This window comes from Chaetura pelagica, unplaced genomic scaffold, assembly GCF_000747805.2.
Source record: "Chaetura pelagica isolate M959 unplaced genomic scaffold, ChaPel_1.0 scaffold221, whole genome shotgun sequence".
NCBI lineage: Eukaryota > Metazoa > Chordata > Aves > Apodiformes > Apodidae > Chaetura > Chaetura pelagica.
The window spans coordinates 2334259-2361395 of NW_009952533.1; the positions used below are offsets into that span (position 1 = coordinate 2334259).

General features: G+C 36.2%; 1 protein-coding gene across 1 annotated transcript in view; it reads left to right on the forward strand.

Annotated features, from left to right (window-relative positions):
• The first annotated feature begins 959 nt into the window (after positions 1-959).
• The window catches only part of INTU (inturned planar cell polarity protein), a 38591-nt gene continuing 12413 nt past the window's right edge, over positions 960-27137 (forward strand). The window contains exons 1-7 of the mRNA XM_010008911.1: positions 960-1413; positions 12384-12469; positions 17951-18154; positions 22534-22652; positions 25059-25148; positions 25480-25557; positions 26661-26850. Coding sequence (XP_010007213.1) covers positions 960-1413; positions 12384-12469; positions 17951-18154; positions 22534-22652; positions 25059-25148; positions 25480-25557; positions 26661-26850 — 1221 coding nt within the window. The remainder of the gene's footprint in view (positions 1414-12383; positions 12470-17950; positions 18155-22533; positions 22653-25058; positions 25149-25479; positions 25558-26660; positions 26851-27137) is intronic.

Here is a 27137-nt window from a genome sequence, read left to right on the forward strand (position 1 = left end):
GGGTTTTTTCTCGGCCAATGGAATATTATTTCCTTCAGTTTCTTTCCCTTTAAAACATGTTTATAAACTACTTACTGTTTGTGTCTGGGCTTGTTCCAATTATTACATCTATCTTAAAATGTGTTCTCCAAAACTGGACATGGTTGACACGTCGCCATTGCCAAATTAGGACAAAAAATTTTTTATGCTGTGCACATGGTACTACTGGCAATACATCCTGTAGTTGCCTTCTCTTTGCAGCAGCTTGCTGACTTCAAGTGATCCACTCCAGCTGCTAGAACTTTTTCTAGCTCTGCCTCTTTATGTTTTTGTTCTGTATTTTGCATGTGAGCTTCAGTTTTTTTGGTTATGTTGAGGTGGTTTTAACATGTGAATCTTATATTTCCAAATGGCTATCAGTACAATCCTTCTTACAAATGCATAAGGAAAAAAATAATGGGAGAGAACAAATAGGATGGCATTTTTTTTCTCCAAGAGAGAGCCCCATCATTCTCTTAAATGTACCTACTAATTGAAACTTGTATGTGAAAGAAATTACTTTGGGGTGGGTTTTTTGTTTGTTTTCAGAAAAGTGAACATTGCTTTTAGCAATGGCTGTTTTCTTGTAAGGCATTTCAAGAAACTCAACATCTGTGAGAGATGCCTTTCCTTGCCTTTCCCTTGTTTGTCCAAGGAGAGCTTTTCCCCTCATGACAGACTATGAACAGTTGAACGTTCAATATTCAAGAGGCAACATGTCTTTTTTTCCCATTTTTTTCCTTGTACGCTACCTATTTGAAGCCACATATGTCACTTGTGTAGCAGACTTCCTTACCAGAGTTGTCACTGATCATTCTTCTTTCTTTCCCAGTGACCTTGAGCCTGAATGGTTGAATGGTGTGCAGAAAAATGGGGAATTATTTTATTTAGAATTGAGTGAAAGTGAAGAAGAAGTTCTGCTTCAGAACAGCTGCCCGGAAATGCCAACTGTGAATCATGTCAGGTTTCGTGAAAATGAAGCTGAAGTTATTCAAGAGGGATCAAGAAAAGAAAGAAAGTACGAACTGAAGAAACTGACCAAAATCTTAAAAAAGAAGAATCTTCTACCAAAGCATTCTGTTAAGAAAGGCGGTGGAAGCTGTGGTCCTACTTCCATATTGAAACAGCAGTCTTCTCAGAAAATGGGTGTCACTGTTCAGCAGAAATACAAAGATGTATATGTTTATGTAAATCCCAGAAAACTGTACAGAGCTGGAGAAGACGAGCAGCAGAGGCTGCTGGAGGCCTTATTAGGGATTGTCCATCAGTCTTCATGGAGCACCAGAAGAGCAGAAAAACAAGGCAGAAAGGATAAAGTCATCAGTGAAGAGAAGCTTGTAGTACATGGCTTGGTGCTAGGTAGTTCAGCAATGAAAACAGGTCACGTCTTGATTGGTAAGTCATCAAATGAATCAAACTTCTGGACTCTTCCTTTAAAAAGATGATCTAAAAATTATTTTTTGAGGCAGCTGACTTAATGTTCCTGAGATAAAAACAATTACTTTAAACTATTTTGTCAGTTCTTGAGGGATTATTTTTTTTAAAATGTCATTGTATCTAATGTTTTGTTACCTAATCAATTTTACATTCATGTTTTTAAAACCATGCCACATAAGCTAGAAGGGGTTAAATACAGTAAGGAGATGCCTGCCTGCCTGCCTGCCTTCCTCCCTCCCTCGTCCGTTGACGTTAGGAGGAAATTACGCACTGTGAGTGTGGTAGACGCTGCAACGGGTTGTCCAGGGAAGTTGTGGAGGCCCATCCCTCGAAGGGTTCGGTGCTAGGTTGGATGGGGCTTCGAGCAACCTGTTGTAGTGGGAGGTGTACCTGCCCATGCAGGGGAATTCGATCTAGGTCATCTTTAAGGTCTCTTCCAACCCAAACCATTTTGTGATGACCTTCCTTTAAGTTTACAGGGAGTGAGCAGCTTGAACTTGGAGCAATAAATAGTCCAGCACCACTACCTTTGATTTAATGCAGAATGTGCTCAGTAGGTTAAGTGGGACTGAGGAAAAGCTGTAGCTTGCCAAATACTGTATTTTGTTTCTATTCTTTTCCACACCATTTCCCTTAGATAAAAAGCTTTGCTGTATATGCTTAAAATGGATTTTGTACCTAAGCTGGATTCATACGTTATAAATGTTCTGCACTTCCTTGTTTGGATATTCTGATGCTTAGCAAGCATAACAGCTGCTTCTTCAGCAGTTGGGATCAGAAAGCCTCCAAATACATGGTGGGACTTTAGTTTGAGGAGGCAGTGAGCCAGCAGAGCATCGCTTTTGTGTTAGTCTGGCTCTTGTCAGACACTTCCATGAGCTGATGCAACTCATTGACCTGGCAGAAAACTAACCCAGAAGAAAAACTGCCTGTCTAGTTTTTGCTGGTGTAGTGAGTTAAGTAGTGAGTATGGTCACACTAGGTCTGATAAGCATCTGAGCATGAACAATGGAGGGGAATGAACTTCTGTGGGTGGTAGTGAAGGAGCAGAAATACTCCCACTTCCAGGAAGTATCAAGAGGCCTTTTGAAGGACTCAGCACTCACAAGACCCCAGCCTCAGAAACAGTAAATGTGAGTCAGCTAGCCTACATCTGTAAAGGGTGGAAGGTTTTTTAATCACCCATGAAGTTGGTCCCTTGAAGGGAGCAAGCAAAGATGAGATGTTGGTTAGTAGATCATGAAAATTTTAATACTATAGTAGCACAGATCCCACAAAGTCAGCATGAGGGCTTTTGAAATTCCAATGTTGTGTGTGTAAAAAAGCAAATCGTGCTTTGACTAGATGATTCTTCTAGCACATGTTTTTTTGTAGGGATGCTGAAGAATACTCGAGAGGGAAAACTGGATAGCTTTCAAATCTTACCAGAAAGAACTGATTAGTCAGGAAGTGGGGGATGCAGAATGAGGGAAAGGAGGGAGTGAGGTTCAGCTTGATCTGCTTAATGGTGTTTAATCTAATTCATGTAAGAGTGGTTATTTATAACCTGGAAGTTAATTTGGGGACATAAATTTGTATGTAATTCCATGTTTGCAAAAGCAGGTGTGAAGTCAGAACATGTAGGCAAATATCAGATCCAGGAGATAAGGCTAACTCTCTAAATAGAGATGGTACTTCATCTGCAGCACTTAATGCTTTCCAGAGCTAGTGAGGACAAAAACTGCTGGTTTGTGTTTCATTTTAAACAGAAGAGCATTTACATTTATCTAACAAGTCTAGCACTTTAATATGTCCTAGGCTATCGTCAACCATATTGCCTTGTTTTTGCACATTGGAAAGAAATACTTTCAGGCGTACTGTAGTTATTCTGCTCTTAACTGGGAAAATGAGCTGTATTCTGTGCCAACAGTATAAAAAGTATAATTTTAATATAAAAATACTTTCAAATTATATATCTGTAGTGAACACTGAGTACACTGGATTTTTTATGTGGTGCCTAGAAATAGAGAGACTTTTGTATAAATTAGATGCTCAGGTTTCAGTACTGTGTGCATAAAGAATATACAGTAAAAGAATTTTGTCCTGGTCAAAAAACTGTTTGGTTTACTGCTTCTGCATTGCAGATCAGAGAATGGGATAGCTATGGTAAACAACCAAAGCCTGATTTAGAAGCAACTGTATTTCAATAGATAGCCTCTTCAGAGCCTCACAGGAGCTGAAGTGGGACAGAAAGTTCAAGAAAAATACGGTAGAACTTGGTGCTTTTTTTGTTGTCACAAGTAAGTTCTAGGAATCCTGTTGTGAAATGTGGAAACAGTCAGTGAAGGATATTTCTGTGGTCAGTCTAAAACTGAAGTATTTGCACAAAAGTCAGCAGCTTCTTTAGTCATCACAGATGAGGAGTACCAGATCAGTACAACATGAGGCCTTTTGGCTGGTTTGGTTATAACTGTTCATCTTCATTGACCTGCACATGCATAGCTATTAACTTGTTCTTGTTTTGCTTTTTAATATTTTAGTAGACTTTTTTGTAGTAGTAGTCTTCTGGGAAGAAAATGCTATGTATATTTTCCTTCTAAAATACATGCTGTGGTCCCTGGTGCTTGCCTTGCAATATATATTGCAGGCACTCAGGGTGTTGTTACTGGATTTTTTTCACCATTAACATAAAACCTCAGATTACTATTTCAAGTTCTGAGAAGATGAAAACAAGACCCTAAACAATTAAGAAAATGCCTTTTGCCCTCCCTTTCCAGGCTCAGCTTCAATCAAAGACCTCTCCTCTCCTCCTTTCTCATCTCAGCTACCCTCTTTTTCCCTGCGTGTTGGTGAGGTAAGGGGTGATATTGCGTGTGTGATGTTTTCCTTCTGCTGCTCCTTGCTTCTTTTCTTCTGCTGCAGCATGATGACTCCCCTGGCCACAGCCCTTCAGTGATGGGTCCCCTCTGTGGGCTACAACCCTTCCTCTAGCAACTGCTGCTCGCTCTTATATATGTTTGGGCAGAGGTGCCGTGGCTTGTGATGTTCTGGTACGTGGTGAGTTGCTTACTCTAGGTTCAGAACTGGTTACGAGCAACACAAGGCAGCTCATCACCTCCTGCCACGCAGGTCACTCCTATAGCACCCTGCTACCAAAATCCTGCCAGTTATGCCCAGTGGAGCTAACTCTCCTATCCTTTTAAAAATTTGAGTTCTCTTTATTTTTCCCAGGACTTGGGTCTATAAATATGTTAAATAACCAAATTACTGATTACTTTGTATTTTCATTGGCAAACTAGTTAATTTGTCAGTGGTAAGTAGGGTCACCATTTAAATGGCTACCATGGTTAAATCATAAGGAGACTGAACTGTTGATTTTTTTCACTCTGAATAAATAGTTACAAAGTGGTTATTGCTTTAACAGTTTTAGCAGAAATAACTGCTTCCCCCTGAAATAATTACTTTGTTCAGGTGGCTTCTTCAGTTTATTCTGAAATGTGTATCCCTTAGAGCTTTGAACACTTAAAACATCTGTTTATTATTTGTGCACTACTCTTTAATTTTTTGTTTAAGATTGCATATGGAAGTCGTAAGACTTGTTCCTGTACTTTATTAACCAAGTAGAATGCAGGCGCTGACCATATGAAAGTAAATCCGGCAGTTTTGCAAGCTAAAAAAACACTGCAGCTTTGTAAATCTGTAAAAAGATGCCTTTCTATCAATGTGTTGGTTTTCAATTTTTTTGTGTGTGTTTAGCAGTGCAGTGTCTGTCTTAAGTTTACAAATCAAGAACGCCCTCATTCGTTTTTAAATTCTTGCTGTGACTTTCATTTTGGCTCAGATGAAATAGAGTTGCTTTCATCTCATGTTTAAGTGTCTTTTGTATTTAAAAAAAAAAAAGTCCTGCTTGAGTTTATGACTAACAACATGCAAGGCTTGGTCTGCTATGTACAACTTCCTAGTCTCATCTTTGAGCATACTTCAAAGATAAAAAGCTGCACTAAATATTCACTTTTAAATCCAGTCAAATAAGTGTTGTGGTAGAAAATACTGTTACAATTTTATTCCCTCTCTCTTCCTTAAAATTGAAACCTATCCATTTCACAGCAGGGGATACTTCTTTTAAATGCTGATGATCATCTTTACTATGGTACAAATGGAAAAGTAATTCCAGTGACATTGAAAAATACAGGAAAAACTCTTCACTAGTAGGGCATAATTGTTACCCTCTTAGAAATTATCTTCTGTTCTGATTGCTCTCATCACCAAATATCTGACCAGTTTGCATGAATTCTTTCACCAGATCAGTAGGTTAAATTGTGAAAAAAAGTGTGAAGACTACACAGTGGCAGGGATTAGTCTTGGATGATAGGAAAGATAGGCTATTATCAGTTTTGAACAAGTATGCAAAAGATACAGGATGCTGTTGTAAGCTTCTGTTGAAAGGTCCAGATCCCAGAAGGGGTTTTTTTATGGGTTTCTAATCTGATAATTTTGTTGATGTTATGTGGGAAGGCTATTTGTTTCCTCCAAATAAATAAAGGTTTAAGTAGTAACTTTGCTAATTTTATTAGGAAAAATGAATATACTGCTGTGGAGATGCAAAGTTTTGGTAAACAAGGCTGTTGTTGCTATAAAGCCAAGCTAATCTGTTAAACTCTATAGTGTGGACTAGTAATTTTAAGTAGTAATACATTTACAAAAATTACAGAACCTTAAGTCATCTTCTGACTGTCAAAGTAAATGCTTGTTTTGTCATTTTTGTGGACCATGGAACTAAGGGTCCTTTCAGAAAAACGTCCTTGAAATGACCAAAATACTGGGAGAGTTTTGAAATTTTTATGAATACACCCATATATGGTGTACTTGTTGTAAATGCTTTCTAAAGTAGAGATGTTGGGCGAGCCAGATAGAAACACAGAACTTGCGTAAGCTTTGCTGTGTTCTTACTGTGGAGTTTGGGGTGTCATTTATGTTCTGTTAATCTCCTCTTGAAGCATAACAGCGTTGGTTTGAATAAAAGCAGCCTGCTAACTTATAAAGCAAGTGATTGATCTGGCTTTCTTCACTAGAATGTGTTCCATACTTTGCCTTTTTTGGAAAGGAGTATGCGCACATTTTTAAGTACTTCCACTAATTCATTACGGAGAATAGAGGAAACTAAATATCAGAATTTCATGAAAAAAGTGTCCTAAGGCCTCTCCCATGTGAACAATACAGTTCTGATTTTAATTCTTCCAAAAGTGTTCACTTCCCATCACAATATGGAAGTGGTATTCATTTACCAATTAGTGTCCCCTGGCTTGATGAAAAAGATCTACTTTTAGAACTGGTTCTTGCAGGCTTATCTCTCTTACTTTTGTTAAATATCCATTCCCTAGTCCTGTACCCCATGTGGCAAAGTGATAGGCAGTTCTGAAATAAATGTTGTAGTGATGCCAGCAGTCCCAAAGACTAAATTTTGTCCTTAAAAAAGCAGGAATAATTTCATGGGCCATATGCAAACTAGGTCTTTGAGACCAGTATTCACTGTTCTTAGCTACTATGTGTGAGAAGCCTTGTCTAATAAGGAAGATGGTAAGACAGAACGAAGAAGACAGGAAAAAATTCCTGCCTCTTCTTTTTCTGTTCTGTCGCTCTAGTAAAATTAAGTTCTGCTTGGTGTTGTGTAAATAACATATATGGACATCTTGTAGTTTCTTTGTGGATTGAGAATCTTTTTATAAGAGATGGAATTCATAAGCTTGATTATTCATTATTATGAGTTATGGCATTAAAAAAAAGAGCTTACTTTATTCCTTAAAGAGAAGGACATGTATTTTTCTGAAGACAGATTTATTGACTCAAGGTCTGATACCTGGAGCTGCCTGAAAAAAGCCTATTTCCTCTATTGCAGGTGCTTGCCATGTCTCTCAAGACAAAGAGTGTGACTTTGTTGTAATGTGCTCCATCTTTTAACATAAATGCTGGTGACTTTCATGACAGACAGTAGTGATCTTACTGGCTGGCAGAAATGCAAGCCAGTAAAAGGAGATCAAGTGCAAGTATATATGTTATACAGTAAAAATTTTGTATACAACCATAGTGTTGTAAAAGTTTAAAATGTGGAATGTTAAATTATTTTATATCAGATTTGAAAACAAGTTTTCATGCAAATATCTGCTTCCTGTCTATGTAAGGATACACATCTACTTCAGCAAAAATGAAAAAGCTCACTTTGATCTCTGTACTTAAGAATAGTCAGTTGGAGGGGGCTTTTCACCCACTTTATTGAGGACAAGAATGACTGAAAAATGTATTAGCAGTTCCATCCATACAACGTTTTTTCTCTCCACTAGTAAAATGTCTCTCTACACCTGAAATTCAGCAATGTTTTATTCTGGGAAAAATTGACTTAACTCTGCAAACCATCAAGTTATATAAACTTAATTGCAAGCACCATGTGGCATTTCATTTCATTTAACCTAAATTGATTAAGTATATTAAGTAAGTTAAATTAGATTAAGTTTCATACACTTGTGCTATTTTTTTATCAGCTTCCTGTCTGAAGACCGATTTCGCACTTTCTGTACGATTTTCATGTTGTTGAAGGGGAGGAGTCTCAAAGTCTAGATGTGAAACTCTTTGAAAGGAACACTTGCATATATAAACTCTTTTGCTGGCATTAATTATCACATTGGGTAGGTCTTGTGATCATCTTCTGTGTTCATAATTTTACATAATTCCTTTTTTCCAGTCATGTCTTGCATTCTGTTACTTCATAGTCTATTATTTGAATGCTGTTGTGTTAGGCAAAAAGGAAAAAATGCCAACACACACCCCCACCATCAATTCTGGAAGGTCCATACTGATAAATGTGGATTTTTTCAGTTGTACATCCAAGTTGTAGTTCTTTAATAGTGATACAGGATTTTCTGGCAAAATGAAGGCAGCCTTACAGGACTGCTTTGGCTGGGTCTTCTGGAAAGCTGTTCCATTTATGGTACATGATTACATTTTTACAAAATGAATGGAATAAATATTTACTGCTGTGATGAAAGTTTTACATATGTACATTAGGCATTGAATAAATAAAACACTTGGAGAATGTAACATGTAAATACTGCTGGATCTTCTCCTTTAAAAGTGTCTTTATATGTTCCACCCTGGGAGATGTGGTTCAAAAGTATTCCCTTAAGTGATAAGGTGCATTATGTCTTCATAAAATGTGTGCAGTTCTTCTGAATGGCTTTGTAGAATACATTACTGTTGTCTTTACAATGTAATTGCTAAGGTCCCTAGTAAAACAAAAAGAACACAAACAACTTTTGTTTAAACAGTGCTCCAGCTGAGTACACAAGCAATTTATGCTTCCTGTTATATTTATGAATGATGATCCTCAGTACTGGGTTCTTCAACAAAGAATGCAGTAATTCTGTTTATAATATCTAGTTGTATTAGAGTAGCCTGAATGCTCTGCTTTTGATTATTAATTTTCAAGTCCTAGGGCTCTGGCATGGACTTACTGAGTTGCTTTTAAATGCTGTTTAACTTTCAGTTTTCCTGTCTTTGAATGACTGTTGTGTTGAAGATTTGAAGCTAAAGCTTCACTGCGCTGTACATCAAGAAACAGAGGTTAGGGAGAGAGCTACTATTACTTGAAACAGAAAAAGCAATTTAATTCTAAGGAATGATAACATGTTTGTGTACTTATTAAAACTTAATCTTTTCTTTGTTTTGCTGTAAGAAAGAGTAGGAAGGAATTTTACTTTCATGTAAAATAATAGTGAGCAGTTAATTGTTGCCTGGTGTATAGAAAAGCAATATTGTTTGCATTTTGGATAGATTCTGTATTTCTGATGGTTAGTTAAGAATACATTTCTTTCTCTCATTGGCCTTAAATGCGTTTTGCACCAATTTTGAGCAGTCAACCTCGTACCTGGGAAGAATCCCAGTAGTATTTGATGGTGTTTAACAACAAGGTAGAAGATACAAATAATGATAAACTGTCAGAATTCTTCTAAACTTTCAGATTCTGTTGTCTTTACTAGATTCTCAGGAAATGGAGAGACCTTAGATAGACAGGTTCTGCCTTTCCTTAGTATGCAAGTCATTATCTCTGTTAGTTTGAGCTGGGCTGGTCTTCTCCCGTTTCCCACTCTGAAGTTGACTTTTTGGCTCTGGAAAGGATCAAATGAACCATAAAGTTCTAGATTCTGGTGCCACTGGCAGTCGCTTCATATAGTTTTTTTTAATAAATTTCTGATGTCTCATCTTAGGTATTTTGTTTTAGGTAGACAGCCCTATTGGAAAGATTTTTAGAAACTCACTGTTTTGAGACTAAAAGAACCTTTTGATTTCTACTTTAGCTGCTTTCACACCCAGCCTTTACCCACCTCATCTTTAATCAATTTAAATGGGTTCTCCATTTCTCATGTTCCCTGCAGTATTCAATGTATCTGATCTCATTTGTTTCCAGTTTTCTTGAGCACAGGTGAATAGAACTGTGAGGAGTATTCTGGATGGGATCCTGTCAGGTCCTAATAATACTCACTTATATTGAAAAGAAATGTTTCTTAATTCAACCACATGTTTATGGCTTTTTCATGTTTTCTGTTACTTGGCTGCCTTCTTGAGAATGAATATATTATTTAATTCCATTATACTTCTGTTGTTCTAGTAATATTTATTGTTTGTTTGTTTTATACTGAAACGTGTTTTCAAATCTGAATATTGACTGGAGAAACCATGAAGGACTATCCTTTTAAATGGGAATTTTTCTGGTTTAGGTTGAACCTAAAATCTTAACTAATCCACTGTTGTTCTAAATTGCCAGCTTAAGTAATCAGTTATTTTAGTTGGTTTAGTCTCCCACTACCATGCTTGAAATATCTTTAGTATGTATCCTTCTCTTACTGCGGTTTTTTGTGGTTTTTTTTAAGTAGATAAATGGCAAAAAAACCCCTATTTTTACTTTCCAACTTCTGTTATTTTTGACAGGTCCAAGTAGTTTTATCTTGTGATGTTATTTTATTTTTGTTTTCTAACTTCACAGGTCTATCTTTTCAGTGGTGTCTCATCCTTCCTACATACTCCATACTTACACATGCATCTTTTTGAGGCGAGTGAGGCAGAGACTATCAACTAGTTGTTACAGGGATATTTCTTTATAATATTTTCCCTCACTTCAGTTAGAAATCCCAGGTTGATTTTTGTACTTTAATGGGGATTTTGAGTTTGTAAGCTCTACATTGCTTCAGTTTGTGTTTGTAACTAGTGCCTTAAATATTTCAAGCCTATTTTCCACTTGCAGTTAAAGACATTTTCTTTGGGATCCTGGGATTTTTTTTCTCCTCATTTCCAGTAATAGCAAAAGAGAGTCATATTTATAAAATGCAACATGTTAGGCAGGAAGAAATAAAACACAAAGAGGACAGAATAATAAGCCACAGCAGTGGACAAGTCATGGAAAAGAACACAATGAACTAAACTGTGATGTGGCTTGAGAAAGGAGGTTAGGGATGAAATGAGGTAGCTGTGATTTAAAAAAAAATAATAAATTATGATGAGTGACGTTTCATAAGATGCTATGATTCTATGCTAAGCCAAACTGCTCAATACCACAAAAAAACGGTGTCTGAGGTCTATCACACCCTGTCCACACAGCCCCTGTCTCACTCTTGCCACCTACGGTGCTCATTTAAGCAAGCATCTGGGTTACAGGAACATCCTCATTTGAGCCAGGATGAAGCCAATTTACTTTTACTGGGTTTTTTTGTTTGTTTTTTCTTTCTTCAGTGAACTCTCTTTTAAGTAGCACACTCACTGAAATGAACAGCAGGTTTACCAGCCAGTGGACTGGTAATGCCTGAATGTTTATAGATACTGCCAGGAATCCAAGCTTTGCTCCATTTGTAGGATCTGCTGCTTTGGACACAGAAGGAGCAGAAGAGATGTATCTGCAACCCTCGCTTAGGGAGGGTTGGACTAGACAGATGATAAAATTGGCCAATCAAAATACTCCATCCCATACATACTTAGGTCTTGTTATTAATTCAGGGATAGTGGAAGTCAAGCCCTTCTTTTCTTTTGGAACTGCTCACAGCTCAAGAGAGTGCCGGGAGAGTTGCTGTGGGTGGTGGGAGGTGATAAGGGTTTTGCACATTCCTGCACATACTTGTATATATTTGTACATATTTTCTCTTATCATTAGTATTTAATTAAAGCTGTCTTCCTTCCTTCCTTCCTTCCTTCCTTCCTTCCTTCCTTCCTTCCTTCCTTCCTTCCTTCCTTCCTTCCTCAAGAGCGTTGCTATCTGGTTTAATTGCTGATCCTGAGTTGAACCGTGACAAGAATTCACTTGCCAGAAGAGTGCATGGATTTCTGCCAGTTTAGGGAACTGACCTAAGTTACTTTAGGTGTGTGGTAACTGCCAGGACTTCTTCACAGAGGGAGCTCAAGGTTGTGGGGTTCTACCATATTAGACTCAGTCAACCCTTGAAAGCTGTGGTGTAAGTGATGGCCTAGAACTTGTAAGCTGCTACAGGAAGGGGTTTAGAGTGCTGTTGGCAACAGTAGTGTTTCTGTCAATAGAAATAGCAGTGGAGAAAGATCAGCATGTGAACAGAGCTGGTTTCAAAGAGAAAAAAAATACTTCTTGGGCATAACTTGATTGGTCAAGTTGTTTGGTTTTCTGATCAAGTAATGAGAGTGACACAAGCCGGAAGGAGAGAGGCTTTGACAGTTGTTCTTGTAAAATACAAGCATGGCCCTAAGGTCTTACGAACATTGAGGTAACAGACTAATATTTCTAAACATAGTACATGTTGCACGTAGAAACTATTTACTTAAATGTGAAAAAAAAAAATTATTATTGTTTGAATGTAATTAATTTTTAAAACATTACTTGCCTTTGTGCTGTGGTGTAATACCACCTAACTTGCTCATGCTTTTGTTTGTTTTATCTCCAGGAGATGCTCTAGTTGCTGTAAATGATGTTGATGTCAATTCTGAAAACATAGAAAGGGTTTTGTCTTGCATTCCAGGTCCCATGCAGGTACAGTAGTTGAACATATATTCCAAATGTCCTCTGTAAAAATTAATTTTATTTCTAGCCTTTTTGCCTCGGGAAACAGAACTTAAGCAATCTTTTTCTTACAACTTTCTTACTTGATTTTTTAATGCATTGGTTTACTTCAATGAAACCTAGAGTAGAAATTTCAGATTTTAATTCTGGTAAGTTTTGTGAAAACAGTTGCAAGTGGCTTGAGGCAATGTCCTATTAAGGGACATTAGTTACAGTCCTGCTGTTCCATATTCTCTATTAACAGCCAGAGTCAGAGAGCACATGCAACATGGTGCAAAAGGTAGCATCATGCTTGTTGGTTTTGACTAACTGTAACACCTGAATTTTTTGCGCAGTGTCAGAATCAAGGTATTCTGTGCTTGCAGAATTCTGAGTATTCATGTTTATCTACGAGAGCTACTACATAAGTCTGTGGAAAAATCAAGTTTTGTTACCTTTCCTGTTCAGAAAACCGCTTGATAATCATAGAATCACAGAAAGGTTTGGGTTGGAAGGGACCTTGAACATCATTGAGATCCAAACCCCCTGCATGGGCAGAGATACACCTCCCACTAGATCAGGTTACGTAGAGCCCCGTCCAGCCTGGCCTTGAAGACTGCCAGGGATGGGGCTTCCATGAAATTATGTTCCATGACTATGTTACCACTTGCATCAAAATAAATTCTTGTTGAATCTGGGGAAGTAACTCCTTTGGGACACTGATAAACTTGTAACCAGTATTAATTGTAGTTATGGGCAAAGATAGCAAGTACAGTTGCTTTGAGTTGTTACTTTGAACACTGATCATGGCAACTGAAGGACAAGGTATGTAATGTTGTAATGCCTTCCTCCTAGTGGATAGTAGGGCTGGAGGTGTCTAATATGGCAATAGCATGTATGGAGCAAGATATCCATGTCTATCTTTAAAATGTCAACAACAGAATATTAATGGCTTTTTTGTCAGTTACTGTTCTTAAAAACAGTAAAAAATCACTATGGAAATACTTAAATAAAATTATCTCTTCATCAATATAAAATTATTTAAAAACACAAGATTGTAAAAAGAAGCCTGAATTAGCAAGTAGCACTATTAATGGTATTTAAAATAGTTTAAATGAAGAAATTGATAAAGCCTTCATATTTAAATAAAAAAATAAATTCTTAAGTATTTAAGACCTTTTAGATTATCATTAAGATATTTCAAAACCGAATAGTGACAAACACTGATAGAAGCCAGTAGTAAAAACTGGTTATAAAAAATAAAATAAACACAAAAAAACCCCAACTAACAAAAAAAAAAAACCCTAACAAAAAAATACCCAAACCCAAACCTAAAAACCAAAACGAACACAACAAAACCAAAAAACTGACCTGATGCTTAACATCTCTTCTCCCAAAACCTACTTTATATATATTCTAACTGAATAACTATTTTGGAGCTATAATGAATAACTAAATAATAAACAAATAGCTATTTCAGAATTAGACCAGGAGAGTGTTAATTACCTAGACTGTTAGTAGCATAAAATTAAGTATATTGAGTTATTCTGCTTAAATCTACTTCATAGTGGACTGGAAGCCAAGGTAAGAGTTGCAACTTACAGATATGAGATGGAGCAGCTTAGAATTACAGTGTTGCTAACTGTATGTCTGTAACCTCTTGGTAGTTTTTCTTCAGGTAGAATATATGAGGTGATAACAATAGAAATGTTATATTGTCCAGAGGTAACAATAAGGGGAAATTTTAGGTTTTGTTAAATATGCTTTTGTTTGCAATTTGCATAGTGTAAACTCCTGTAGCACTACATCTGCAGCTGCAGTAAGATTGAGTACCAGTATGTCAGTTTAGGAAGCTGTCCAAGATATTTGACAGTATGAAGCTTGCCTAAGCTACCAGAGTTGTGGTCAGGTATTGGCAGAGCTCCATGGTAGGAAAACCTTGTCTAGCCTGTCTTTGACCAAATATGGACTTGGTGTAAGTGTTATTAAATACAGAATGATTTAAAAAGCAGAGATTATATAGTTTATTTAATTGTATCCTTGCTAGATTAGAGTATATGTATTACTTGTTGCTAAAATGCAGTACAACCCTTTAAATAACAGTTACTTTTAATGCAATGTTAATGTTTACGTTGTCAGTAAATCTGTCAAGTAGACAGCGATTACTTGAAATGTATAACTGTTTGTCATGCAGGCTTTCCAAAACCTTTTATTAAAGTGCAGTTACTCTTTTTTTTACTGTGCAGTTTGAGTCAAGCCAGAAGAGCAACTGCTGAAACAGACCAGTGGAGAATTTAAATACAGAGTTCTGGGGGTTTTGCAGCACAGAACACTGTGTTCATATTGCTGAAGAAAGAGCGAGTTGTTGTTTCTGATATTTAGTAATAAAGACAAGTGTTAAGCAAAATCTAATGTTTTCTCATTCATCATACATTGCAGAATATCAAAAAAGATGCAGCTTTCAAAAACTAATTACCTAGATTCTCTCAATTGCAGCATGTGGCATAAGCTTTCTCATTGTTATATTTCCCGAATTTTGTTTTCTTTACACCTCAGTTTAGGCAAACTAGCTTCCAGGCATGTAAGGGCTTGTTTAGTGTATTTACTGAGCAATAAAAGTCCAACTGCTACACCAGTCTTTTTTTTCTTCCTTTTTTTTTTTCCTTTTTTTTGGTGGCAGAACTGTTTCTGTTTGTGTGCTTGCATGTCAGCTAATAAGATAAAAGTCTCCATTCTGATTAAGGCATTGACTACCCCATTTTTAATTCTGTAGCAGTCACTGAATGTGACAGGACAAAGCATGTCCCTCAAAGCTTGAGATAGTATGATGAAGTCATATTTTGCAGTCTATACAATCTTACATTTCTGTTACCAAAATAGCTGCTGTTTCCTACCATTGCAAGTCAGAGAAGACAAAATAGGAAGGGAAAGATATGCTAAAAGAATATAGTTTTTCTTACCGTGATATTCAAAAGTTATAGAAGCATTTTACCCAAAACTCTCTAAAAATACTCAGCCTGAGGCAGACATTCAGTATTAGAAACTTCAGCCTGAAATTTTAAGTTACAGTTGTGCAAACCATAAGCACATGGAAAACAGAGACTTAAACAGGAAAAGGCATGCAGTCTTAAAAGGGAGGCAATGCCACCAGCTCTGGCTATAATAAAATCCATGTTCTAAAGTATGCAGCTTTCTTGCAGATAAACAGGAACTTATAGTCCAATTGTGCAGAGAGAGTTTTGTTAAAATATATTAACTTCACATCTGACCAGTGTGGTATTGCCCACAGTGATGTGGGATGCAGCACAGATGGCAGGTGGAGTTCAAGTTCTGATTGGCCCAGTTTGTTTGGAGCTCTTGCTTGGAGGGGCTATATGGTTGTGTCTCTGATACAAGACAAACAAGCGCTGTTTTGTTTTTTAAGTGAAAGATTAAAAGATAGCAGCAAGAATTTTATTAGTGCACATCAATACAGGGCCTGTACCCTAAGTGTCACAAATAAGTGTCCATAGACAAGATGTAGTAGAAGTTAAGAGAAATAACCACTGAGCTTTGTGGAAATCTGCAAGAAGTTAAACAGAGTATGAGGAAAATCCTCTGAAATAAATGCAGATAGTGTGACGAAGAGAGAATTGAGTCACAGAATGCCAGAGAAGAAAACACACGTAAAACTGTAAATGATCAAGTTACTGGGTCTTAAAAAGCCACTGCTTCTTAGCTGGATGTTTCTGCTCCTCAAGTCCTATTAATGTGCAGTGTAATGAATCAAAACTCAAATAATGAGGAGAGAGCAAGGCAGGCGAGCAGGATTGAGTGCAGTGCTATTGCAGAGAATGGGAAGAGAAAAGAGAAAAACCGGATAGCAGCCAAAATAGAAGAGTAAAAGATTAATGGGAAGTGCTGGGAGGGAGTACAGTGGAATGGGAAGGCAGCAGCCAGTGACATAAACGTTGTAGCTGGAAGAGCTGACAGTGGCACTTCTCTGATCCCATTTGACAGGCAGTGCGTGTTTTAAAGCATCATTATTTCTTGCTGGCACTCCTCTCTTTAAGTATGTGTATGCATATACACAATTACAAAACTGTAAAATATCTGTATTTAAATGTATAATTACCTCTGCTTGAGCTTTTCAGATTTATTGCAGTTGAGAAAATATAAACCTTGTTTGTTCCATCAATCATTAGGCTAAACTGTCACTGACTTGAAAGAGAAGCAGGATTCTGTGTGATGCATTATGTTTGGAACTTTCCAGTCAGTGGGCATGTCAAGGATACTTTATGGGAGACAAACAATCTTGAGTTAAAACATATGAAAGAGGGAACTGAGAGCGTGTCTACTTAGTCCAAATAGATACATTTTCAGTCACTTTGAACAATGATGAAAACTAGGTATTATCCAAGGAAATAAATCAATTTCTTATTAGAAATTACTTTTTTTTTCAGTCAAGCGGTGGGTATTTCTTGCATATCCTTCTTTCAGAGTTAGGATGAAGTATTCATTCACACACAAGAAATAAATTACTCTTTCATTTCATCAGTGCTGGAGCAACAACCAAACACAATTTTTGTAAGGCAGTGCTCATCAAAAGGCAGTCGGTAAAGCAAATTGTGAAACATATTTCCACACCAAGTTTGGATTTTATGTTGCTTGTGAGCCAGAAAATGTGCATTTATTTTAAATTTCCTGTTTTTTCACTTTATTTGGGAAATAACAGTAAATGTAATGTAATTATTTTAAAAAACAAGCTTCATCTTCTAAACTTTATTTTTTAAGAGAGTCCTGTGTTTGGATTTAGATTATTCTTTTTTTTAATCTTCTGAAGACAGCACAGCAAGTGATGCGAAGAATTTTTATGCTTTTTGCTAGTGGTGTGCAACTGTTAAATACAGCAACAAAACTATTATTTGCTGATTGACTTTGCAGATAAAAAAAGAAGAAAAGTTAACATAATGAAAATGTTGGCAGATTAACACTCAATAGCAGCTCTTTCACAAACTAACAGACCTTTACAGTCTGATGTCCAAATGTACCTGTCAGTGCATTCAAAATAGCAAAGAAATGCTCATGAAAGAGTCTTAAGGATATATATTTAAGAAAGTGCTGACATTTTGAAAAATTGTGTTTCAGAAGCATGATAATAGGTTTTATGTTCAAACAAACCCAGAGCAGTAAGTGTATGTTTCCATTCTCAAAACCGTAAGAATTAGGTATGAGAACACACCAAACCACAGGCTTGCTCACATGGGTCACAGAGCATGTAATAGTTGGCTTTGTCCTTAATAATAGATCATTATGTAATGCTGAGTGTAGATTTAGCTTTTTTGAAACAGCAGAAATTTTTGCTTGTTTGCATATTTGTCAGTAAAGCTAAGAAAACTTAGCTCTTAAAGGGCTGAACCTGCATCTATTTCAGCTGATATTAAAACATAATTGTAAGTACAGCCTCATTTGTACAATAAACTGTCTTCATAGGTTAAACTTACATTTGAAACATCAGTATTTGAGCCTGAAGGAACTTCTCAGCAAAGGAGTCAACGGGCACAGTCAAGTATGAACAATCTACTCCGGCTCTTGTGGGGAGAAGATAGTGCAGACCTTCAGCAGGCTATACAAGATGTGCCTCATATTGTTATGTTCCTCTCAATGAAACTGGACTCTGAAACATCTAAGGATGAGGTATGTGGCTAACTAAATAAAAGTGAAGCTGAAGGGTAGTAACTGACAGCAGCAACTGCTGCACCTTTCCATGTGCAAAACCAAAAACCCCCCAAAAATCTTGCCAGTCATTTTGAGTAGTCTGTAAATGGTCTGTTTTAACAGAAATAAGGCCTGAAGTTCCAGGGGAAAAAAGTTAGCATCACTGCTGAAAATCTTTAATTGGATTTGAAGTCACTTGAGCGCTGCTGAATGTCTATATGCAAAGAGACTAGAGGTGTTAACAGACAGAGCAGAGATAAATTCAGAAGTTCATTATGGTCTTTCAGATGCTTACTGTGATGTTTTAAATAGACCTCTCTAACTGAAATCTGCCTAGTAAAAAACATTTCCCCAGCAGGAGCTGTTGACAGTCCACATCCATAATCTGTCTGGCTCCTCCTGTTTTAAAATTCCAATGTGCCTTTTCTTAGCATACTCTCGCATATCTGCTGTTTGCAGTCAACTGTTGATTCTTGCTTAGGCAACATCTTTGAGCTACCAGAATACTTCTTTGTCCCGTAAAGCGTCCTTTCACGTGTCTTTCCTCAGAAGATTTTTGCCAGTGTGTGTACAACCCATTGTAAGTTTGTGTAGGTGTTGTTCATGGTGTAGCCATAGCTACAAATACTCCACTCAGAATATAGGAAAGACACAGAAATAGTGTAGAGGGCCGTGTTTAGCTTCTTGCCTCATCTGAAAATGACATGAACAGAGTGGACATTTTATGAACATATATTTGGAAAAAGACTCTTCTGGAGATTCTCCTTGAGTTTAACATAGTGCACCAGTCATCATTATTACCTTGTGATGTGGAGGCATCAAATTAAGCACAAGTTTTGCCAATCCCTAGGGACTGGGATGGGGGGACAGAGATGGAGCAGGAAGCAGAAGAAAGACATTTTACTTTCTCATGAAATTTATCTGTAGATCCTTTTCTAGAGACAGTGTTGGGGAGGAAAACCCTAGAAAATTACTTGATAACACAGTATGTTAAAAATGTTGTGAAACTTGCAGTGTCGAGTGCTTGAAAGCTAGGAGATGTCAGATTTACAGCTATTTGTGCAACTTGCATTCACCCCTTTTGTATATATGTAACATGACATTGTCTTAAAGTACTACAGTTTTTTTCTGAAAGATGCTCTCTTGTGCAGAGTGACAAGATGGACAGATGTGTGAGTATAATTAAGGCTTATCAGGCAACCATAAATCCAGTATTTCATAATTCTTAAGTATTTGACTTTGCAGTGTAATTAATTCTTTTTTTAACATGGTATTCTTAAGGTAATGTGTGCTTCATTGTGTATTACAGCAAGTTCTTTTCAATCATGTTTAGAGACTACATTTTTTTCATGGGAGGTCCCTTCAGCAGAAAACAGTTTATACAGGTGTCTCTTACAACATTTTTAATTTTTATTTATAGCATTGCAACTAGGCAAGGTCATTCTGTGCTTTTTTTCCCCACCTGGAGACTGCTTGTATGAAAACATATGATACAGCAGTATTTTTCTGCTTTGGTATTTGTCTAGAATAAAAATGAAAAGAGCTCATTTAACTGTGAATTGTGTGAACTTACAATGCATTCTCAAAGTTCGCTTACATATTGCAACTAGTTCTTTCTTTTCTTCAATTCTAAGTTTGTAGTCCTAGACTGCTATTATATGATGTGGAGAAAACAGCTATGGACAGACCTGTAAACTTAAAGACCAGTATTTTCTTGGTCACATGAACTTTATGAAATATTAAAAAAAAAATAAAAAATTCAGAGCCTCTGGCTCCTCTCTTGGTAGGTGAATAGATATACAAATGCCTAATTGTAATTCCTGCACTTCAGAGTAAATGGAGTACTGCTTTCTTGCCCCTTTATTTCTTTACATTCTCCCAAGAAACAGGATTAACCCTGAATGTTGAGCAGAGGTAAAAGAGAGATTGTAAAGCACTTGTTCTCCCTTCATACCATGGGAGAATTGTTTTCTGAGGAGTCTTGGCAGTTATGCGGACCCAAATAATCTCTAATGTTGAGAGATGGTTTGCTGGTGTAATCAAGCTCTTTCTATTCTTTCCTAGCAAAAAGAGCGTCACCATCTTCATCTTAAGTTTCATTTGGTAAAGAACATTGACTCTGTAGATATACTGTTCCAGATTTACTTGACAGTAGTACTTCAATTTAGCACTGCCATTATTATACACCTATGCGATATTGCACAATAAAAATACAATGATCCTTTACTAAGCTTCTTTACCCATATGCAAAAGAGGCATGGGATGCAGATCACATCCATGTAAACAATGGCAACTAGAACTAGTAAGTAATTCTTCCCCTTGTGAGCTTTTGGCACCCAAAAATAGAATTAATGAGCTCTAACACTTGTAAGCTCTATCCACTCAACTATTAAGAAAAGCAGTATTAGAAATTACTCAGTACATGTGCATGCATGTGAGGACTGTCCCGTATGACAATGGTTTCAGTAACTAAGGTCGTTCTTGTATCTTTTTATGTTTTAGTTCAGGGTAGGTCTTAGGTTTATAACACACATTACTTGTACCAGCATATGCTGTAACATTTTTGTGTTTGAACTGGTTTTGGCAGTGTCATGTTTTTAAAAGATCAATGATCATATTCCTCCTATGTGATAGTGTTACTGAAAGAATGTCTTTAGCATACTTGCAAAGTGAGCAATTGTTGAGAGAGCTTGGTTCATACAGACATTGACTTGCTCTTCTTGTAGCATTTATCACTTTTTTTGTAATTTCTGAATTAATTTTGAAGAATTCATAGTTGTTTCTTTCTTAAGCTTATGTAAGATGAAGTTTAAAGCAGCTCTTGTCAGTGCATGGTGTTATAAGATTATAGGAGTTTTTTAGCTAGCCAGCACCTTTTAGACACACTTCCTTTTAGGCAGTTCTTATGTTATCAAGACTGCTAATTTGTGGGGGTTTTTAAAAATGTTGTTTAGGCTCAGTTTGATACATGAGTAAAGAAATATTAAAAAGGGAAGCTGTTTGATAAACTATTAGTTTAGGTACTCTGTCCTGGTTTAGGTTTTTTGGGTTGGGGGGGGGGGGTGCATGTTTTAAGAAGTTAGCTACTTCTCATTTATGAATTCCATTGTGATTGGCCTGTGAACTTTCACCTTGCTTTGAAGACAGCTGATCTTGTATGGCATGGTGAGCTGAACCTTTCTAACTCATTAAGATATATATAAGATGCAGCTATGAGCTTTTGTTACAGTTGTCTTTTCTTTCCCTGGGAAAGTGTACAGTTAAATCTCAAATCAGTTTGGTGTAAAGGCCCTGGTTCATAGTGAGGAGAAACAAAGAAAGGCTTTATAGCCCTTTGTAATGCTGTAGTTAGAAAAGGGCAGGGGTTTTTTCCAGCTAAGGAATTGATTCAAGAAAGAAAAAATCCTTGTCGCTAATGAGCATTTGAAAATAGAGCTAATTAAATTGGGTAAGAATGAAGAGTTTGCTGGGTCCTTCTGTAATGAAACTTCACGTTCTTTTAATCTTGATGAAGATAAATTTTCTAATGGGTATTGGCATTGGCTGGATGTGCTTAGTTACATAAATAGGGAAGTTAATCATGTCTGTTCTTTTGTTTGTGTAGAAAGATAATTTAGTATGCTCTTTGCATTGGATATTCTCAATATAACATGCGTTATTTCTGGCTCATCGTGATTTGGCAGAAAGCAATAAATGTGGGGAATCCCACATTACTGTGGGATTATTACTGTATTGTTATGGTTGCTGAAATAATTAATATACTTTTTTTTAAACACATAAAACATTTAGAGAACTGATGAGTAAAAGAAATACTTGTCACAAAGATCTCTACTGATCTTCAGTTTCAAGATCATTTCTTGAAGAGTATGCTGACAGATGGTGAGGTTTAGTGATAAAATTATTCATGGTGTATATGTTATTTGCATATATAACTCAGTTATATTTTGTGCTATACATGTAAAGCAATGTTTGCTGATTATTTAAGTCACAATTTAAATATTGAAAGAACTGTAGCTATCTCTTAGAATTGGATTTGTTAACAGTATATTTTAAGCTGTAAAATGCAGTGGCTTTACTGTTGTAATTTTCCGTTTCTCTATATAATAATGATTCTAAGTAAGTCCTACTTTTCTATAAAATAGAAAAGTTAAAACTCAGAAATATTTATGTGAATTTTACAACTTTCCAGTATGTCCATGCAGACCACTGCTTGTTTTGATACTATGTGAAAGTGTATTGTTAAAAGCCTTTGTGTTGGTACCAGGAAAAAAAAAAAATTACTTATTTTCTGTGAGGTTTTTTTTGTAATTTTGTTCTTGGTTTTGCTTTGTTCCACTAACAGCTAACTTTCTTCACAGCAAGAAATTCTTTATCAGTATCCCATATCAGAAGCCTCCCAAAAACTGAAAAGTGTGAGAGGAATATTTCTCACACTATCTGACATACTGGAAAGTGTTACTGGTACCCAGATTATCAGGTAAAAGTATGGAAATGTAATGTATTGCTATTTTTTTATTTTATACACATGTACAGAAAACCACAAATGGGTCATGCATCAAGTTGTCAACAAAAAAAGAGTGGCTCTACCTGTTAAGACAGTAATGTTTTACCTAGAATAGCATGCCTGAAGTTGGACTGCTTAGCCTGGATGTACTTTGATTTGGGGATGTCAGTTACTAGGATTTTTAGTTCAGTTAAATTGTTTTCAGATCTCTTCTTAGACCTCTTAAAACATTCACCTGAAAGATTTTTGTATCCAGAGACCAGAGCTCTAGTAAGAAGTGTAATAAAAATGATTCCTGAGCCTTTAGAGTGGCATACGAGTGATGGAGATGTGTCAAGAGATCATTGAATATTTAAAGGTAGATGATTTCCTGATGGAATAATTAGAAGTGAGATAGGAGGTACCACTTTTAAGTTTTGCATTTCTTCCCACTGAAAATTAATATATGAGATAACATCTCTTGGGGGATCTCAGGCAAGATTTTCTTCTGCACATCAGTGCCTTGAGTGTCAGACACAAGACCTGGATTGGTATAAAAAAGCCAAATGGAAGTGGGATTTCCAGCTCAAGAATAGAGAGTCCAAGCAGTAGTGAACAGCACTGGCACTAACAAGAAATGCCTCAAAAGGCAAAAAGTCTGTTTAATATATTTAAGTTGGGTTTTCCACTTAAAAATTTTTCCCTAAAAGGAGTTCTTGAAGTGCTTTTGAATATTTTGGCTTGCCAGAAAACAAATACTTGTTACTTTAAATTTGTCTATTTTAATTAGGTTTAGTTTTTTTCCTCAGACTTCTTGTTATCCTGTTATTATGAGTTAGGAGTTTTTACGCTGCTTTAAACATGCTTATAGCTTTCTAGTTAGTAAGTTACTGAAACTCGTGTTACTGATTTAGTGATCAGAAGGAACTGGATTGACTCTTTTAGAAGCAGGTATCAAAGACAGGCTTTTGACCTCTTGCATATGCTAGTATTTTAATGCAATGTCATCTTAGTTAGGACTGAAGTATATCAACTCCTCTTAAATGCTTCTGCATTTATGCAGAATCATTTTTTAATGTCTCCAGATGTCCAAACGTATCCAAAAGACAAATCAATCCATTGTTTAATGAGCTATACGTACCACATCATCTGAAAACCAGTGCAGAAATGTGTGGTAATACAGGTTCACCTTGCTTGTTAAGTTTCTCAGTTTCCCAGTTTTGAGTTCTAAAAATATAAAAGCACTTCTGTTGGTCTCTATGGAATTTCTTATCTCTTAAAAAAAAATAAATAGATAATTCCCAGCTCTCTGTGAAGCTTTTTTTTGTCAGAAGAGTAAATTTCTGTTGTCTGCACATGTACTGTGTATCTTTTGGGATGTGGATGTTTATCTCTTTGTAGTTAACTGCATTATAAATATATAACATTTTTTGTTTGGAAAGCACTTCTTGTTACCTCAACGATAAAGGTTGTCTGGTGACCTGCTGAAATACATGACAGTATTGTTTTATTCAGTACCATCAATTTTTCAGTACGAGTGAATCAGTAAGGCAAGTTAATCACAGAGCCATATCCTAAAAATTAAATTATTGAGTCTTCCAGATTTAAACTAGTTACCCTTTTTCACTTTGCAGCTGTGTTACCTTGCTATTTAAAATTTCTGACATCATGGTAAGAAAGGTGGGGATTGGCTATAAATTTATTGTTAAAGATACTTACAGAACTTGTTCTTAGTAGCAACCAGTATATTTAATCTGATCATCTAGTGCCTAATGCATAGTTTATGGCTAATCATTGGTGAACATTGGGTGAAATTCTGTTTCATGCTGTAATCCACTTAATGGTTTAAATAAAAGTTCTCTCTGTCTTTCTGGGATTGCTGAACTTTGTGGAACAATTTTCTATACAAGGAGATATCATGAGTGTTCAAGTTTGTGTTTATCACTCAAGTAATATGTTTAAATAACATTTTCAAAACATGTGGAGACTTTTTAAATTATTTGCTGAGTTACTGCTGCATTCAGAACCTTTGTTAGTACCTCCAGTTACCTCACTGTGACCTGAAGTGGCATTTGTTTTCTAAGTTGTGCTAAAAGCTAGGCAGGTGTATGCCAGAGAGGTGATTCAAAAGATAAGCGTGGTACTTGGACAGGGGTTGTTTATCCTTTATATTTGTACACTTGAAAACATTGTTACTGCTGATGAGATCTGTTTGGACTGGAAGTCAGAGGGTCTTTGAGTTCTCTAATAATATAATGACTTAGCCCAGCTGCATGTCTGTGGTTATGCATGAGTGCAAGACTTTGCATATGAAACACACATAAATAATTTTAGCTTATAATGGTGGTCTTTTCTAAGTTCATAGTCTTAAAATGAGCACTTCTTGTTTAATTTTTCTAGTTCCTCCCTTTTCTTAAGCGAAAAACTGGTTCAAGTTGTTTACTGGAAAGAATCTGACAAGTTACTTGTAATTGGCCTTCCTGAAGAAAAGTGAGTTTCAGATTAAATGCTTCGTTGTCCTTTTCTGCTGTATGTCCTCAAGTTGTACTCTTTGGCTATCAAAAAAGTAAGAAAGGAAGAGCTTACAATGTAATTTTTTTTTACCATTACTAGTTTCTATACCTGTGATGTAAGTTCTCATTAGAAATCCACATAGTCTAGAAAATAATAATTTTCAGTGTTTGGTAAAGTCAAGTCCTGATTAGAGGCTACTAAATTTGTTTGCAGTATATGCCTAGTTAAGAATAGAACTCTTCAGAAGATGCCTGTGCTTATTCATAGTAAATGTGTTATAGGTGTATATTTGAATTTTATTTTTTAGTGTGCCACTTTCTCAGCTGAGGAACATGATGGAAGATGTTGTCAGCACCTTGAAATTTATGTATGGTTCTTTAGACAAGTGAGTTCTTTCAAAAGTATTTTATTTTCAGTCACTTAAATTTTATGTATACTCATTGAAAAAGACAGTAGCATTGATTGTAATGTTTACTTGGAAATGTTTTGGATGGTCCTTTATACTTGTACCATAAACCAGGATTCTGTTCTTCCTTTTTTGTTTCAGTCTTAACACTAGTAAGATTCTAGTTTTTAAACAGCCTTTGTTACTTCAGAAAGCTTTGCCCTTGATTAGGTTAAATCATTCACATAATCTAAGTCACTCTGGATGTCAACAGCACTTTGCAACACTCCTTTGTGTTAAAGCACTGCCTGTAAAATGTATATATGAATCAGTGTAAACACTCTAGAGTTTTCAGCTTTATTTGGCAGAGTGACTGTCTTTCGCTGCATTTGGAAATGACCCAGAAAATTTTAAGTCTGACTATAACCTAAATAAAATTGCCAAGGTATGCTATTCTTATGCTTGCATTCAATTCAGAGTTGAAATGTGTATGCCACAGAGAAAAGGCTAATATTTGTATCCATTTTGCTGTGTTGGACAGCACAGAAGTTTCCAGAAAAAACAATCTTGTGAAATATCAAGCCTATCTTTTTCTTAAAACTTTTTTCATGTCACTTCATGACAAGGAGCAATGTTTATTTCTAATACCTGCAGCTATTTAAATGCATCTCAGACAAAGCTTAGCTTTGAGTTTGAGGAGTAAAGTATTCTCTTCACATAGAAGTATAGGAAACCATTTGGAATAGCAGGGTGTTTTTTTTGTATCTTCTGAAGAAAAAAGACCTGTAATACACCAAAAAAAGTTAAATTACTAAAATAAAGAAAAAGAATAATCTTAAATTTCCAAAAGGATGAAGCTGAGCATTGTCTTATTTTAAGTCACTCTCAGATATCTATTATAATATACTGCTTTAGTTTTTACTTTGTTTATGGCTGCTGCTTGGATATTAGCATAGTGGGTTTTTTCATGTTTGAAATTCATGTTTTTAAAAAAATGCAAATGTAGTACCATACTATAAAGAGACTTCTATAGCACAGAGAGTTACATAAACAAGCTAGAATCTTCTCGCTGTTAGTCTAACTTGGAGTTCATGTTTGTTCAGTGCTTTTTGCCAGGTGGAAAATGTTTCTCGTCTGGATCATTTTTTCAACCTGTTCTTCCAGCGTGCACTTCAGCCTGCAAGGCTCAAGTCAAACACCAGCCCAAGTGTTCAGCACTATGATACCTGCAGTGCAGTATTTTTAGACAATCTCCCAGGCTTGCGCTGGCTGACGCTGCCTCAGGAAATCAAGGTAATGTCATTTTCAGATCTCTCTAGAAAACTTGTTTATATGAGGCTAGAAAATTAATGCAGGTGTCGTCTCTTGTCACTGTATAATTTACGTAAGTGCTTTGCCCTTCCCAGATCACCCATTTTCCTACAGGATCCTTTCTTTGGAGTTGGGAACTACACAATAATTCCCATAGAAAACAGATGGCTATAGTGAGTGCATCTTGGTGACTTAAGACTTACCTAGGAAGAGAACACAATGACATAGGAATTAATCTTTGTTTGCAATATATATTTACACACACATGC